Source organism: Procambarus clarkii, chromosome 24, assembly GCF_040958095.1.
Source record: "Procambarus clarkii isolate CNS0578487 chromosome 24, FALCON_Pclarkii_2.0, whole genome shotgun sequence".
In the NCBI taxonomy this organism is placed as follows: domain Eukaryota; kingdom Metazoa; phylum Arthropoda; class Malacostraca; order Decapoda; family Cambaridae; genus Procambarus; species Procambarus clarkii.
The window spans coordinates 15,580,674-15,598,503 of NC_091173.1; the positions used below are offsets into that span (position 1 = coordinate 15,580,674).

Consider the following 17,830-nt stretch of genomic DNA (forward strand, 5'->3'; position numbering starts at 1 on the left):
GCTCTAAATGCCACAGTAAATACTGAGCTAAATAAAGTCCATCTTTGGCTAACTGCCAACAAACTCACCCTTAACATTGACAAAACTTTCTATATTCTGTTTGGCAATAAATCCTCTAGTCATATAAATCTCAAAATAAACAATACCCAAATTTGTAACAAATTAGATGGCAAATTCCTTGGCATTCTCATTGACCACAAGCTGAATTTCCAGGGACACATTCTAAATATATCAAAAAAAGTTTCAAAAACTGTGGGCATTCTTTCTAAGATCAGATATTATGTTCCACGCCCTGCCCTGGTGACTCTCTATTACTCCCTTATCTATCCTTATCTCAACTATGGTATTTGTGCTTGGGGTTCTACTACCCAAAATCACTTACGTCCTCTAATTACCCAACACAAAGCTGCTATTAGAACAATATCCAACTCTGGCCCCAGACATCACTCGGTACCCCTACTCAAATCTCTGAATATGTTAGATATTAAGTCACTGCACATTCTCTCATGTGTATTATACATATATAAAACGCTAAACTATATTGCCAATCCTGATCTTAAAAGCTTCATAGAAGGTTGTAACAGAACCCATGAGCACCACACCAGAAATAAATACAGTTTTGATATTCCTAGAGTACGTCTTAATCAAACTAGAAATGCTCTGCAAATCAAGGGGCCCAGAATGTGGAATGACCTTCCCAACCATGTTAAAGACTGTACCTCTCTCAACCAGTTTAAGATAAAAACTAAACACTACCTAATAAATTCCCTGTAATCTACCTCACTCCTCTATTGTCAACCCATGTCTGTTATTTTTTTTTTTTTTTTTTTTTTTTTTTTTAATCAACACTGTCAACCTGTTGTATTTGTGCTGCTTTTTCAGTCATGTTCCCCCTTTTTTTATCTTTATTTGTATTTGTTCTCAACACTTTTTATTCTTTATGCTCAATTAGTATTAAGTTCTAGATATTTATGTTTTTCTTGCCCGAAACGCATTGCGTAATAGTGGCTTTAGGCATTGTATGTACTAGCTCTATCTATATATCAATCCATTAATGTAACATCACTTGTATGTATATACCTTACCTGAATAAACATCTGAATCTGAAAACAAGAGACTCACGACAGTCACTATACAAGGCACTTTACATCTATGGTGAGTCACACAGTTACTAGTCTTGCTCCACACCCACCCAACTGGGCGGCAGCTTTACAGTCATGTGCAGGCTGCACCAGTCAGCAAATTTTGGATACCTCGCTAAGATTCCTGGCAGTACATCATTATGAATGAAATACTTACACATTTATTGGACACCATGAGGGTGTTCTCTGAATTCCGCGATTTTTTCACATTTCATTATATAATGACGCAAAGTATGCGAATAATTCTGCTGACAGTTTAAATTTAGTCAAATCTACATCAGATGATGTTGTAAATTCCCAGAAGTACTTGTAGCCGAGCCTAACCATAGCAGTGGTAACATCTAGAAGTCTGCTAACCATATTGGATGACCCATACCCGTGCGGTTCTTCCTGCATAATAGAATGATGATAGGTGAAGTAACTGGTGTGCATTTCACTTTGCCTGAAGTCTACGAGATTTTGTTGATATTCCCGGAATATTACTGCCCTCAGGCTGCTCAAAGGCAGTCCAAGATGGTAATCAATTCCCTCTTTATGACCAAAGGTTTTGGCTAACTCATCAGTTCTATCATTCATTCGGAGACCAATGTGGGAAGGAATCCACAGGAGACAAACTCTGACTTCATCATTGATTATTTCATTATACGTGTGTAGCTTCAAACACAAGCATGTCACAGTTATGCCTTGGAAAGCTGAAGCCATGTCTAACCTATAACAACAATGAGTCATTCATAAAAAAATACAACACAGATGCTTTGTCTAACATTCAAAACTTGTTAATATACAAGAAGTGCATACTTTATTTTTAACGTGAGCATTGAGTCTTTGTTTATACACCAGCCGATTCAAATTCCCTGTAACCGTTATAGCTATGAACAATGTTATCAGGAAGTGGTTGTATGAGGGCCAAGCAGTCTTATCACAACGAGGGCCAGGCACAGTAGACGACTCGTCTCGCTCAAGGTACCATATTTTATATATCTTATTTATATTAGACAAAATATGCTCTGGATAGGTCCTGAAACTAGGGATATTAGGATATTTATTTTGTAATTTGTTGTACACATGGCTACGAAGTGTTTGGATTATGATTACTGTCTTCAGAACTGCAAGGAGAGTACCAAGTAAGTCAGCGGAGAGGAAGCGAAGTGGAAGAGAGGCAGTAAATGGGTCAGTGGAGGAGAGGGAGAGTGGAGGTAAGCAAGTTGATGAGAGTGGAGAGAGGTTGGCAAGTGAAAGGGAACTGGTGGAGCTTGGTCAACGCAAGCAGCAGCGAATTTATCATCTCCCAGAGTCTTGCCAGCAGATACAGGCATGTTAACTACCTGTGGAAACAAGAGGAATGGGGAAAAAATAAAAGATGGAAACAATGATTGTTTTGGCTGTACAACAAGTCTAAATGAAGTGGACAGAAATATTGTTGGACTCACCTTGCAGGGCCACAAGTTCTTAAAGAATAAATCCAAAGGCTCAATATGTGCCAACATCCATAAGATGAATCAGTTTGGCTTGGCAGGTGGATTTGAAGAGTCCACAAGCCTACTGTGTGTAATATAGTTACAGTCCATGGTGTAGGCTGTAATTTGTGACCCACATAAGCTTGCAGTGTGTGGTATACACACAGCACTGCTGCCTGTTACTAATTCGGAAATTTTAGCCAAAATGAGGCGGACGCAATGTAAACCGATTAAAATCAAAAGAATCTAGCAAAATGTTTGCATTTTATTATACTTCGGAAACTTTGTGTAAATATTTGATTTGGTTTAACAAAAGACGATATTTATAAATATGGTATTTTGCGCCAGTGATTTAGCGCTCTTGGGGCAGCAATGTAATGAGTATTTGATAAAATACCAGCTTATCCTTAACCCCGACTATTCGACCATTGATTATTTAGATTGGTTTATGAAGATTAAGCCACCCAAGAGATAGCACGGGCATAAATAGCCCGTAAGTGGTAGATGTTTTGTTTAGAAAAATGTATACTGTGTGTTGAGGTCGCATTTAATCGTAAAGCTGCTATCGCGGGGAGGATACTGCCTAACTGTAGTTTTGAGGGTGTCCAGCTGCTGGACACCTTTTTTGATCAGAAGAGTGGCAGTGTTGATGGCTTCAGGCTGGTTACTGCAAGATTCAGGAACTACTGCAAAGTTCTTCTAAGGTCGTTGGTTGCTTCACATTCCAGGAGATAGTAAGTAGTGGATTTTCTGTGATTGTTTGGCAGAAGATGCATTCTCTCTGTCGGGATTCACCAATCTCCCAATTGCATCTGTAACCTACGGATTATTCAATGTTGTTGTTGTTATAGATTCAGCTACTCGAAACAAGTTCCAAGCAGCACGGGCTATGGTGAGCCCGTAACTTACCTGGCACAGGAGCGGTGCTGTGTGTTGGGATTATTCAGATTGATTGATGAAGATTAAACCACCCAAGAGGTGGCACGGGCATGAATAGCCCGTAAGGGATTATTCAATTGATTGATTGCTTATATAATCGGTCCACACCTCACCATCCTCTAGCAGGTAAGGAAGAGGTATGAATTTGCAGTTAGTGGATTAAGTAGATTTAACAAACCCATCTCATTATCTGCACATAAGCTAATAAGTTTGGAGCAAGTATATTACTGACATAATATACTTGATAACATATGAAATTGTGTTTTTACACTTCAGAGTTTTTCAGTTGCAATTTAGCTGAATTTACCTGCAAGGGCCACTAACACACTAGTGGCCTTGACGAGGACAGGAAGCCGGCGGCTTGTCAAAAGTCCCCAAAGGTAATGTCGAATGCTCTATGTATTCACCCAGTTGTGCTTGCGGGGGTTGAACTCTGCTCTTTTGGCCCGCCTCTCGATTATCAATCAATCAACTGTTACTACTATTTTTATTTTTTTTCACACACACACACCGTTGAGAGGCGGGACCAAAGAACCAGAGCTCAACCCCCGCAAGCACAACTAGGTAAGTACACAGAGGAAGCAGCCCGTAACAGCTGTCTAACTTCCAGGTACTTATTTACTGCTAGGTAACAGGGGCATCAGGGTGACAGAAACTCTGCCCATTTGTCTCTGCCGGTGCCGGTAATGGAACCCAGGCCACAGGATTACAAGTCCCGCGCGCTGTCCACTCAACTACCAGACCCCCAATCATCCATATAGGGGATCCCCTTCCCTATATGGGAGGGGATCCCTATATGTGGGAGACATACGGAGACAGACAGGCAGAGAAATACAGACATGGGGGGGGGGGGAAAGAGAGATATTGATTGATTGATTGATTGAGACCTGGGCAGTGCTGGGTACCCTGTTTTGTTTTACTACCAGTATATGTTACGGACCCGAGCCCAGCGTCCGAGCACGGAGCAGTGACGACCGCGCCATCTGTGGGTCAGCTCCCGAAACCCCCTCCAAATGGACGACGCCATCTAGTGAGGACGAGATATACTGGAAACAAGGGCTAGTTTCCCGTCCTGATCAGCTCATAACACAGCCGCTGCTGACCTCTGGTGAGGTGGAGCTTAGACAGCAACGCCATCTATGGAGTGGATAGGTGGGCGTTTGTGTCTAAGCCGGTAAGTGAGGTGCCCTAGAGTGTCCCTATTACTGATGACGTGTCTGATTACAGAGTCGACCTGGGACTGCTGTAATGGAAGTTGGATCAGTCTACCCAAGGCAGCCGAAGACTCTCCACGTGTTTGCTGCAGCAGTTGTGAGTCACCTCCCGGATGAACACTGTGGTGTTAGCCTGCCTGTGACGTGGCAGCTGAGGAATTGTCGTACCCGGGACTGACTGGTGGAGAAGATTAACCACTGGGGTGTTTTGGTGAGGAGAGTGATCTGTGTAATCACACGAGGCTCCTGCCTAGGGCTCGCAACCCTAGTATCGGTCGTGGAGTGGCCTACGCAGCGTTGCTGATTGGAACCTGCCAGCTACAGGCTGGATTTGTGGTTGACGGCCTCCACGACGGTGCCCCCAGTGGAACTGTAATTTGGCTGGCCTGTGGCCAGGGTAGACTCAAGAGAATCGAAGGATTCATCGTGAGGCCACAAGAGGACCAAGAGCTTAGCATCGTTGAGCACCGTGGAACACTCCACGTCTTCAGAGGAAGACCAGATTGTATATAATAGTGTTTATACCTCCCCCGTGTGATAAGATATATATTATTTATGGTGATGGTGATGATTATATTATTAAGTTTTTGCCTTTGTCTCCCTTCCCCTTTAATTTACTTGCGTTACGGATCACATCCCTTGAAAGCCACTACTAGCTTGGGGCCGGATACCCTACCTCTAACAACATCAGAGAAAGAACCCAGTTGCGACCCAAGAGGGCCGTAACAGTATATTTACCTGAATTTACCTGAGGGCCATTATGTCCCTAGTGGCCTCGACGAGGACATGAAGCCGACGACTTGTCAAAGGTCTCCCCTTCCCCCCCCCCCCACGTTTGTAACTAATGATTTTATCGAGCTGGATTTTAAAATTGCAGTAGTGTTTTGGCATTTACGGCTTCGGCGGGTAGGCGGTTCCATGATTTTATAACCCAGTGGGCCAAAAGGCATCTCTCTTTTTCTATCGTATCGTGGCTTGTTGAATTTGAAACCGTTCCTCCTTGTTTATTTTACATTTAATCTTTTGAAACATTTGTCTGGATCAATATCCTCAAAATTGTTAAGTATTTGAAACGTTTCGATGAAATCATCCCCGTTATGTCTGGTTTGCAATGTTGTTATCCTTGTGGCCCTCAGCCGTCACTGGTGTGAGCATTTTTGTTGCCCAGTGTTGAACTTTCTCCAAAGCAGCTCTTTCTGAAGATGTCGCCATGCTTGGATACAATAATCCAAGTGGGGGTGCAAGAGTGATTTATACAGTTAATAACCGACTTCTTGATGATCTTTTTCAGCTGTACTTCAAATGTTAACAGAACTTTGGCATTTACGGCTTCGGCGGGTAGGCGGTTCCATGGGTTTATAACCCCTGTAGGCGAAGAAGCATCTGTTCTCAGCCCTACATTGTGGCTTGTTGAGCTTGAAACCGTTGCTCCTTGTTTGTTTTACATCTGACATTTTGAAGAAATTTTTGGAATCAACATCCTCCAAATTGTTCATTATTTTATAAGTTTCAATGAGATCCGCCCTGTCATGCCTGGATTGCAGTGTTAGGACTATAGGCCCTCCGCAGTTCATGTTAAGTGAGTTTACTTAGCTCTGGAATAATTTTTGTTGCCCGGTGTTGCAGTTTTTCCAGAGCACTTATTCTTGGTTTTCTTGCTTGGATTCAAATGGGGGCGCATCAGAGATGTATACAACTGAATCACAACCTTCTTTTCCTTAAAGTCAAAGGGGAAGGGAGCTATCAGGAGGAGTGCCAAGCCATTACAAATATATAGCACTGGGAAGGGGTCAGGATGTGGGATGGGACGGGGGAAAGGAATGGTGCCCAACCAACTTGGACGGTCGGGAATTGAACGCCGACCTGCATGAAGCGAAACCGTCGCTCTACTCCTTAAAGTCAAAGGTACGCTTGATTATTCCAAGTACTGTATTTGGTTAGCTTTTTTTCACTGCTGCCCCTATCTGCTGTGCAAACTATTAATTATAGGGCCATCACATATATAGCAGTAAAGAGTACAGTATGTCCTAGCTCATGTTTACATAATTTATAATTACAATGTTCACCATTGGGGGATTCATTACCTGCAGCCACCTGCCATAGATATCGATATCCCAGCCTAATTCTGGCAATTACAATGTCACTGGTGGATGGACAGGTGGTGCAGTACTCCACCTCTTCACTTAGCGCATTCCAGTTATTCACTATTCTTTCACGTCTCCGTGGTGTAGTGGTAAGACACTCGCCTGGCGTTCCGCGAGCGCTGTGTCGTGGGTTCGTATCCTGGCTGGGGAAGATTTACTGGGCGCAAATCCTTAACTGTAGCCTCTGTTTAACGCAACAGTAAAATGTGTACTTGGATGAAAAAACGATTCTTCGCGGCGGGGGATCGTATTCCAGGGACCTGCCTGAAACGCTACGCGTACTAGTGGCTGTACAAGAATGTAACAACTCTTGTATATATCTCAAAAAAAAAAAAAATTATAATATCAATGACGTTTGCAGATGACGAGTCACAATAACATGGCTGAAGATATGATGAGCAAAACACACATCAGAAAGTGAAGTTTGTTACTTGGTCTCAACTCTTGTCCACTTATTCATGTACTACGCACTCCAAATAATATCATTGTTTGCTCTATCAATTACCCAAATGTTTTTGCATTTGATGATTTTTCCCTTAACTCTTCAGTTTTCTGTTGACTTGAGGTTTAATTCATTAAATAGTTTCTCATAACTCGTGCCTCTCTACTCTGGTACTAATCAAGTGGCATACATCTAAACTTTATCTGGCTTCGCTTTGTGCTAACAAGATTGCAACCCCACATTGGTACCATAGATTCCAATAAAGGTCTGATATGATATACAGTACCATATAAGGTCTTAAATGACTCCATATTCATGTTTCTGAAATTTGTTGGCTACCCTTGCATATGCAGATGATTATAATCATTTAATATGGGCAGCTCAAACCGTTTCCATTACATTGTTTCAATATAATGGATTTTTTTTTTTGCAAGTAGACAAAGTATACAAACCTTATACAAACTTTTAGTGTCATGAATAATTAAACTATTTTTACAACTGTGTTTAACCCTCGGGCAGTGCAGCTATTAATTATGGTACCTTTATATTGTAATTAGCATCTCTTAAAAAAAATCTGAACATAAAGCATTACTTGCAGAGTATGTGCATGTAATGCAAGAGTAAGGTTCTTGACCATTAGATAAGATTACTGCAAGGATGAGAAAAGCAAAATGGAAATGGGGTTTATTATATGGCATTTTTTACAGTCACATGTGCAAGATGTTCCTGTGACTGGGGTGAAATGTCATCATATAGTCTTCTCCAATTTTTATTTTCCAGCAAAATACACAGCTGGAAAATTTAATACAAATGAGAACACCCTAAATGAGAACACATTTAGGGTGTTCCATTTATGTAAGGGTAAATGTGTCTAGAACCATGCAGCATGTAGTTCATAACTGTTTACTTTTTCTTTGGCTTAGGTGTTTGTAGTCATAATGGCCAACCAAGCAGAAGAGAATGATGTTCACCAGGGACTCCTCGACACATCCAACACTGGTCATGGTATGTCTTTCGTTATTGTTAGTTGAAGTGCAACAAGAATTGCAACAAACTTTAGGTGTAATTAATTACTTCATAAAATATAATTTATTTAACTTCAAGTTATCCTGTTCTCTGATATTCTGGGTAAACATTATATCATTATTATTGGATATCAATATCTATGGCAGGTGGCTGCTGGTAATGTATCCCCCAATGGTGAACATTCCAATTGTAAACTATGTGAACAGGAGCTAGGACATACTCTCCAACACTATATCTGTGATTGCCCTGTAATCCATGATTTCATACCAAATGGTACGAGGTATTTTGAGCTCTGTAACCACTTCGTAAATTCATGAATATTGGAAGATATTCTTATGCTGCACCAAGAGTTTGCTGGTGGAGGCTAATAGATAAGCCTTTCACTGCATGTTAACATCCCTGATTCCATGTATGACTAACCATCATGTGAGAGGGGAATATTAGATGAACTTATAGCTAATTTTTTTATCTACACTTTATAATCTTTCATATGGAATAGGGTAGCAGCACATTGCTATGTATACCTAAGCTTATTGATAAAAAAATATTTGTTAAAACTACTGTATTTAAACATTTACAAGAAAGTAAGAATGAGTCACAATACAATGTTCATGTGCAAATTACATTCTTGTAAAGTACTAATAATTAATATAGGCATAAATTGAGTGTTGTAGCAATTTGTATGATACAAGAAGTGCCACAACTTAAATAAAGTTCTTAAAATAGTAATTGAAGTACAGTTGGCTTCATTCTCAACTCACAATCAGGGATCCAGGGTTCAATTCCCAGACAGGACAGAAATTATTAAGAACATTTCCTTTCACCTAATTCCTTCACTAATCTAGCAGTAAATAGGTACCTGGGTGCTTGACAACTGTTGTTGGGTTGTCAACTCCTTACCTGGGGATAGTCAGTAGTTCAGCCTTGAAAGTAGGGGAGGATCTTGATACATGCCTAAATCATATATATACATAGACTTCTTGTCCTCAACAAAAATTATCATCATTATTATTATAGCAGTTGCACTTCAAGCAATGCTCTGTTCCCAGCTGTCACTATAATTAGAGTGTACAAGTAAGGTCTAGCCTAAAGTAACTTAACCAAACTTATCCCAGAGTAACCTAATCTAGCCTAAAGTAACTTAACCTAGCCCAAAGTAACCTAATCCAGTCCAGAGTAACTTAACCTGTCTCAAAGTAACTTAATCTAGCCCAAAGTAGCCTAACCTAGTTCAACGTAATCTAACATAACCCAAAGCAGCTTGTCTTAGCCCAAGCAATCCCATCCCAGCCCAAAATAACTCGCTCAAAGCTAACCCAACTCATTTTTTCACTGTATAAGAGATTTATTGAAGGCCATCATGCTAATAAACCCCCCTATCCTCTTAATCTTATGAGGACTGTTGTCCCTACCTCATAAAGATGATGACTGAAGACTGTTTTCATTTGCCAAAGAGTTTCTACAAAGCTCATAAGCTTCATTAACACAAACCATAATGCATAATGTGTCCGCAGTTGTGCTGTCAATGGATGAGGTGTCAGAGAGTGCGGCTGGTGTTATGAACAAGGAACCTAATGGCAGGTGTGTTCTCTGTCCTGTGTGAATCATGCATTATATTTTGGGTTTTATGTCTTGTAAACCATATTTCATATTTTTATTATATTTTGAACATTTCTTTGGATGCCATTTTAAACCATATTATGGAGCTTCTCTTGTTGATACAGGTGCAGCACACAGCAGATAAATAGACAAAAATCTATATACAAGGTAAGACTGATTTTCTTTTCATGCCACAAATCACAGGAAGTTTGTCCTTAGCTCAAGCACTGTAAATTAACATCTGTAGCTGGCTACTTGCTCTGTTGTAAGCACACTAACTAAATAAGTCAGTCATTTTAAAAAATTTGAGTGATGGTTTGAACCCATTAATACAAACTCTTGCAGCAGTATTTAATAGGTACCATTTAACTTTTATTTGTTGTCTCAACTTTTAGCATTTTTCTGTAAATAAACAGTTTGTACTTTTCTGATTTCCACATTAGTACCCTTTCCTTTATGCAATTATGTAAACAGGAAAACTCAAGTAGGCACAACTGAGTTTCAACCTTGTATGTAGGACTACCCCATTTTTTGTACTATTATTCTGCAATATACATTATCAATATCTAATATAAAAAACCCAGCATTGAATGTAATGAAATGCCAGTTTCTGGGTAAGTCCCGGAGGCTCCCTGGAGCTATCCAGGCTGAATGGATATGTACAACTTTCTGACATCAGTCAATGTGCACAGAGTTCTTACCTACCGGATTCCATGAGCCAGAACCTGGCCCCCTCAAGAGAGGGACAAAGAGCAATGGCCTATAGAAACTCCCCAGTGTGCGTGGGAGCATTCTGTGTCTGCCATTGACCGGATCTAGCACCCAGAAAAGTAGGCGCCCCAAAGCAAACCCCTATTCTGGTGAAACTATTTGTACCGAAAGACGAACGAGTGGACAGAACTCCCCAAACGAAAATTAGCAAATGAGCATGACGTTGTCATGTCACTGCACCACTGTCTGTGCAACCCCCCCCCTTCCCTGGGAGGGAGAAAGGGAGCCCCAGACCCCCACGCTGGCGATCCACCCTTCAGTTCTTAGGCTGCATGTCAAAATATGCAAAAACACCGCCAACCAGAGGGAGGGATGCCGGGGGGAGCCTCCGCGACTCGCCCAGAAAATGGCTTTTTATTACATTCAACGCTGGTTTTTTAGGGGGGGGGGAACCCTGTCTGCTCCCCGGAGTGGAGCTGGAGTCAGTCCTCACTCCTCAATGCGAAGCAGAGACAACTGGCTGCAACCGCCGACCCAATGCAATGCAGGTCCTACGAGGACCAGGGACATTGACTAGGTAGCGAGCAGCCAGGACCCTGTTCGACCTCCAAAAACCCCATGCCTGAATGTCAACCCAAGACATGTTGCCAAAGACGGCAGCCAAAGCAGCAAACTTACGCACGTCATGGGCATGAAGATAAACCGCAGGCTGGCTAGCCTTAATAATCCTGCAGACGACCTGGGAGACCCGAGCCCAGGAATAGGGAAGAAGGGAAACCGGATCAACCCAAAGCTCATCCCTGGCCACCGAAGTCATGGCCCGCAAATAATGGCAGAGAGCCGCAACCGGACACAACACATAATGCACCCCAGGCCTGACCAACCAAGCATAAACAATCCAAGGACTCCTCCGGAAAGCAGCAGTCTCATTCTTCACCAGAAAAGGAGGAGACGGCTGCAACCGAACAAACCTACCACCAGGACCAAAAGAGCAGAAACCCTCTGCGCCGGATGAGAGCATGAAGCTCCCTGACCCGACCCCCAGAGGCCAATGCCAACAGGAAAAAGAGCCTTGGAAAAACAATCCTGAACCGAAGGGGCCACCACAAACTGAGGAGAAGTGAGGAAAGAGAGCACCAGGTCCAAGGACCAGGAGGGCTTGGGCGACGCATGAGCAGGCTGGAGGTGAAACAATGCACTAGACAACTTGTGGAATGGAGCAGATGTATCATCAATACCGAACGCAAGCTGGAGTGGCTCCGCCAGCGCTGCACAATAGGAGGCGACAGTATTCAGCATAAGATGACGGTCTTGAAACAACCACAACAGGAAGGACAAAACAACCCTATCAGAGACCCAAGTATACCTACGTGGTGATAGGAAAAACTGGAAAGATCTCCAGGAAACCTCATACTGCCGCCGAGACGAGGCACGCAGATGGGAGACCAACAACAAAGCCACCTGCGCCCCATAGAAATGGTGATTAGACCCGAGTCAGAAAGACCAGACACGAAGACTCGAGGAGAAGAGCGAACCAGCCTCATAACGGGCAGGACTGATCCCCTAAAAGAGGAGGATCCATGGGAAGACCCTTGGGTTTGGACACCAAGCAAGCAGTGCCTGAAACCATGGCTGGGCCAGCCACCAAGGGGCCAAGAGGACTACTCTCCCCTGGTAAGTCTCCAGGTGCTCCAAGGACTTGGAGCAACAGCTGAACCAGGGAAAGAGGTACAGGTAACCCCACCTCGCCCAGTCCTGCCTGAAGGCATCGACCCCAACTGCCTTGCAGTCGGGAAAGGGCGCCATGTATACCGGGAAACGCCTCGACCACACCGACGCAAAGAGATCCACTTCTGGAGGCTTGAATGTCCAGCAGAGCCAACGGAACGAGTTGGCATCGACCATCCATTCTGTGGACAGGGGAATGAACTGGGACGGGCTATCCATGGGGACATTGGACACCCCCCGAATGTGAACCACCAGGAGAGCCAAACTCCGAGAACTCAGCAGACGAGTCACCCGAAACGATCAGCCCTAAAAGAGCCAAGGAACACATCGAACCCCTGCTGTTCAGGCAGTGAACCACCAGGGAACAATCCGAATGGAACCGGACTGTCGATCTGCAAGAGACCCAAATCCTCCAGAGTGATATCCACACAGCCATGAACTCCCGCGTCGTGCTGTGAACCCGACAGAGGGATGAAACCTACCACCCCTGGACGGTCTGGTGAGTACTGGCCACAAAGCCCCAGCCAAGAGACGACGCGTCTGTGAAACACATCGAGCAAGGGCTCGGGTAGGCACCAAGGCATTAAATCCCGAAAAACCCAAAGAGGAAGCTGGTGATGCAGCAAGCGATGCAAGGCCCCCAGAGGCCGAACCCAGCGGTCGCGAGAGGGGCAGAAGGGACTTCCCAAAAGGAACCAGAACAGCCGATGAAGGCACACCCGACCCAGCGGGTCGACCATCATGGCAAAATTCAGGCTTCCGCACAAACCCTCGAGCAACCGCCACGTTGCCCGGGAGCCCCTCAGAAACAGATGGAGGCGGGAATGCAGACGAAGCAGAGCCGCAGGAGGAAGAAAGAAGGAAACGGTCTGAGCATCCCACACAAGACCCAGCCAAGAACGAACCTGAGAGGGAACCAGATGGGACTTCCGCCAGTTCACCAAGAACCCGAACCTGGCGAGCTGGGAAAGGACAAAATCCCTCGTGAGCACACATGCAGACAGGCTGGGAGCCCAAACCAGCCATTCGTCAAGGTAGGCCAGAACCCGAATACCTACCAGACACAGGCGGGCCACCACGACCCACCAAAGGCAATGCACCAGACCCAGAGGTGGCCCCAAGCTCCTCCACATAAAGCCAGTCTAAAGACAGCTGAAGGAGGGAGAAGAACCGCAGGGCCGAAGCCAGCAGGTTCTGCGTACGTAAGTCCTCTGCGACCAATGCAGCCGAAAGGGAAAGAATCTGCACATAAAGTGCATCACACCAACATCCTGCGGACAGCGGCGAACAAGCACCCATTGAGATGCTCAAATGCCCCCCCCCCCCAGGAAAACCTGCAGTGCCGTCTAAGCGGCACTGCAGGTTTCGGGGCAGTTTCGGGTCATCCAGAGAAGCAACTAACCTAGCATGTTACAGCAACCTAAACCTAGCATGCAATGCAGCTGCCACCTGCACACTCATATCATGATCAGTAGCTTGGGTGAACTGGAACACGTACAAGCAACATATTACGCACAACTCCGGGTCAAAAGAATCGCCGACCCAACAGGCAGCATAGTGGAGGCATAACCGGTGATTGTCCCCCAAGAGACAAGGGGACAGAGCAACCTTCCGACTTGCACGAAGTGAGAGGGGACTGAAGGGTCACATCTATTGGACCACTGAGCCCCAGCCAGGTTTCCCAGAGCCCTTAGCCATATTAACACGCTAAGGGAAGCCCTGGCAGGGTACTGCGAACCGGCGCCCAAGACTACCAAACAATCTGCTAACAGCTGAACCCCTGGGACGTGTCCACTCACAGGGGCCTAGCAAGGGGTAACACCAACCGTGCACAAACTGAGAATATATATAATGATATATATATACACCCCAACACTGAAGGGGCAACCACCAAGGCAGACCCCCTCACTAGGCAGAAAAACAAAAGCAAAACCCCACAAGAGGAGAACGTACCCAGGTGGAACTGAGCTGGCCACTGTAAGAGATTAAAACTAGCTGTGCAGTACCCCGCACCCCTGCCAGTGATGAAAACTATCCCCTACCAAAAACACAGGCAACAAAGACCCCAGTTGACTTCATGGGTGGCCAAGTACTGAGCAGTAAAAGATACAGCGGGGTTAGATCCCGAGGTGACTCGTGGAAGGTGGCCTCAAGCCCCAAGAATTTTATTTACAGGGCACCTAGGGAAAGTGGTCCTAGGCGCATGCAGCCCGAGTACCGAAGAATATTACTCCTGGCTCGCACACCACCAGTAGAGACAGTCCACGCCACAAGGCACAGAATCCGAGACAAATCGCTGAAGTCAGAGGCACACGACCGCACCAGTAGCACATCAGACTGAGAACGCTGATGTGGATGTCTGGGGCTCCCCCATCTCCCTCCTGGGGAGGAGGGGAAGGGTTGCAGAGACAGCGGCGCGGTGACATGATGTCATGTTTGTTTGCTAATTTTCGTTTGGGGAGTTCTGTCCACTTGTTCGGCTTTTGGTAGCAATAGTTTCACCAGAATTGGGGTTTGTTTTGGGGCTCCTACCTTTCTGGGTGCAGGATCCGGTCGATGGCAGACATAGAATGCTCCCAAGCATATGGGAGTTTCTATAGGCCATTGCTCCTCATGCCTCTCTTGAGGGGGGCCAGGTTCTGGCTCATGGTCCCCAGTACAGTACATAGACAAGAACTCCGTGCACATTGCCTGATGCCAGAAATTTATACATATCCATTCAGCCTGCATAGCTCCGGGAAGCCGACGGGGTTCCCCCCAGAAATACTAATTTATTGTTAGTTTTAATATAATAACTCAAGTCAGTTTTTCCTTATACCCTTATTTGGTATCCTTTATGTAGATCAATATATTGGTAGTGCTCAAAAATTAGTTTACAAAATGTGTATTGTAAATAATCTAATGAACAGATAAAGATTCACGAGGCGGCGGAGGTCGGTGACGAGGGTTTACTACGGGAGATTGTGAACAGACGACCCGAGGCGCTTGGTTTCCAGGACAAAAATGGCAACACACCTCTCCACCTGGCTGCTAAAGGCAACCACATTGACTGTTGCAGAATTCTTTTGGAAGTCAGCACCAAGGAAGTTAACATAAAAAACAAAGCTGGTGATTCCTCACTTCTGTTGTCGATAGCCATCGGAAACAAATCTACAGAGCTAACAAAATTACTCATTAACAAGGGATCAAAGTTTGATACAAAAAACAAAGGTAAACAAACAGCTCTACACATAACCTCTGAGAAAGGTAATGTTGAAACTCTGAAACTGCTTCTTGAGCTTGACAAAAGCTGCATAAATGCTAAGGATTCAATAAAACTGACGCCTCTACATGTAGCAGCCAAAAATGGACACTGGAAAGCTTGCAGTGAGCTTGTTAAGGCAGGAGCAAATTTAGAAGACAAAGATGCCAGTGGCTTGACACCACTTCACTGGGCTGCTAAAATGGGTTTCTCTGAATGTTGTAAGAAGCTACTGGAGCACAAGGCTTCTATTAACAATAAAAATAATAAAGGGAACACCCCACTCCATTTATTGTGTGCATCTGGAAAGGAAAAACCGGAGTGTGCCAAGCTGCTGATTGATCATGGAGCTGATGTTAATGTCCAAAATAATGTGGGTGAGACACCATTTCATCTTTCCTTTCGCTCACACTTCAAAGTATCAGAGGTTTTCCTTGGTCAGGATGTGAATTTATTGTTGACTGACAAGCAAGGCAGAACAGTTTTGCATTTTGCTGCAGAAAGGCAGAATTCAGACTACGTTGAGCTAGTAATGAAAATGTTAGGAAGTTCAAAAGACTTAATCAACAAATTAGATAACCAAGGAAAAACAGCTTTACACATAGCCATTTCTAAAAGAGTAATTGATACTTGTAAATTTCTGATAAGAACTGGTGCAGATGGCACCATTTCCTGCGGTAAAGTTGGCACGGCTCTACATATGGCAGCACGTTATGGCCTGGATGATATCTGTGACTATCTCATTACCAAGGGTGTCAAGATGGACATAAAGAACAGTGAGGGATTAGCACCACTACATATAGCAGCAAAAGAAGGCCATAAAGAATGCTGCAAGGTGCTATGCAAGAGAGGTGCTTTTGCAGCTATCCGTGATGGTGATGAAATGACAGCTCTCCACCATGCTGCCAAGGGCAAACATTATGCCTGCTGTGAGATATTAAAAAGACAACTATATTTAGTTAACTTGGTAGATAAGCATAAAAGAACTCCTCTACATGTAGCTGTGGAGGTTAATTCCTTGGATTGTTGCAAGGTTTTATTAACACCTAAAACAGATATTTGGGCAAAGTCCTTCAGTGGAAGTCCTGTAAAGTTGGCATGTGATGGACGTTACCATGATATCTTCAGGCTTCTCTTATCTTATGGAAGTGTTAACAGAACTCGCAATGAAAAGGACATTAATTTCCAGGACCTTCTTGAAAAGTCATTGGAACGTCAAGATAGGTAAGACATTATTACCTTTTTTTTTAGTTACAGGTAGAGAACTATACATGTGGTATCCTGGCCTAGTGTATTTTTACCAAATAAGTTTAAAGCTATCAGTGATTTTTGTCCACACCACCATCTCCTATAGTTTATTCCAGATAGCTACAAGTATATTGTCTGATTCTTTCTGGAGGAGTCTTATGGTGGCTCCATGAAGCCATCTCACTGAGATAGCTCCTCACTACTGTCACATCAGCCATTGGAGTCCTGTATTATGGCCTACTGGGGACTACAGCCAGAACCTTTCCCCTCTTACAAAGCAATGGGGAGCAGAGGGATTGCTATGATCACCCTCACTGATGAAATATCCAGAAAGTAAGCAAAGCAATACAGACAACTGCAAGGTTCAAAGAATACAAAGCACTGAAACAGTCACAAGACTAGGCAAACAATTCACTCAGACAGACAAAAGTGATTCCCTCGAAACTTGCTTGAACCTCCCTAGATGCCAATGGCTGCCAATAGGTGACTTCAGGGTTCCACCTCATCTCTGACTTGGCCCTGTTCCTAATGCTTGTGAATTCAGAGCTCCGAGAGTAGCCAGCTGTAGCAAGTTCCACCTTTTTTCAATATAAGTGTAGTTTCAATATAAGTGTTTCAATATAACCTTTTGATTCTCCTGTGGGGCCCTCCATTTGCTTGTGCACTGTTCCTAACCTTTAGTAATTTGCTTCATGTATGTGTATTTACAAGCCTCAGTTGTTGAGTGGACTTGGGTCTATTTTATGCTTTGAGCTGCATGTGTTTAGGGCAGCCATTCCCTAATTGTTCATTTAGAATTGCCCCTAAACAAAGAGTGACTTCTTTTGTGTGTTCAGTAGTTTTCCCTTGAGAGGCTAGGGTACTTTGTAGAAAGCCTTCCCCCTGAGTAGTACACAAGTTTTTGACTCCTATGTGAAGCCCTGTGTTTGGGAGCATTTT

The 17,830-nt window shown here is 44.0% G+C and overlaps 1 protein-coding gene across 7 annotated transcripts in view; it reads left to right on the plus strand.

Annotated features, from left to right (window-relative positions):
• The window catches only part of LOC123761696 (ankyrin repeat, PH and SEC7 domain containing protein secG), a 59,764-nt gene that overhangs the window by 27,676 nt on the left and 14,258 nt on the right, over window positions 1-17,830 (plus strand). For 4 of the 7 annotated variants that reach the window (XM_069330652.1, XM_069330653.1, XM_069330648.1 and 1 more), the window contains exons 2-5: window positions 8,262-8,343; window positions 9,879-9,945; window positions 10,089-10,131; window positions 15,312-16,867. In XM_069330652.1, the coding sequence (XP_069186753.1) occupies window positions 8,277-8,343; window positions 9,879-9,945; window positions 10,089-10,131; window positions 15,312-16,867 (1,733 nt within the window). In that variant the 5' untranslated portion in view covers window positions 8,262-8,276. Of the gene's footprint in view, window positions 1-2,010; window positions 2,106-3,451; window positions 3,665-3,824; window positions 3,919-5,728; window positions 6,658-8,261; window positions 8,344-9,878; window positions 9,946-10,088; window positions 10,132-15,311; window positions 16,868-17,830 lie in introns of those variants that run through there. The other 3 variants (XM_069330651.1, XM_069330649.1, XM_069330650.1) reach the window with 3 other exon arrangements.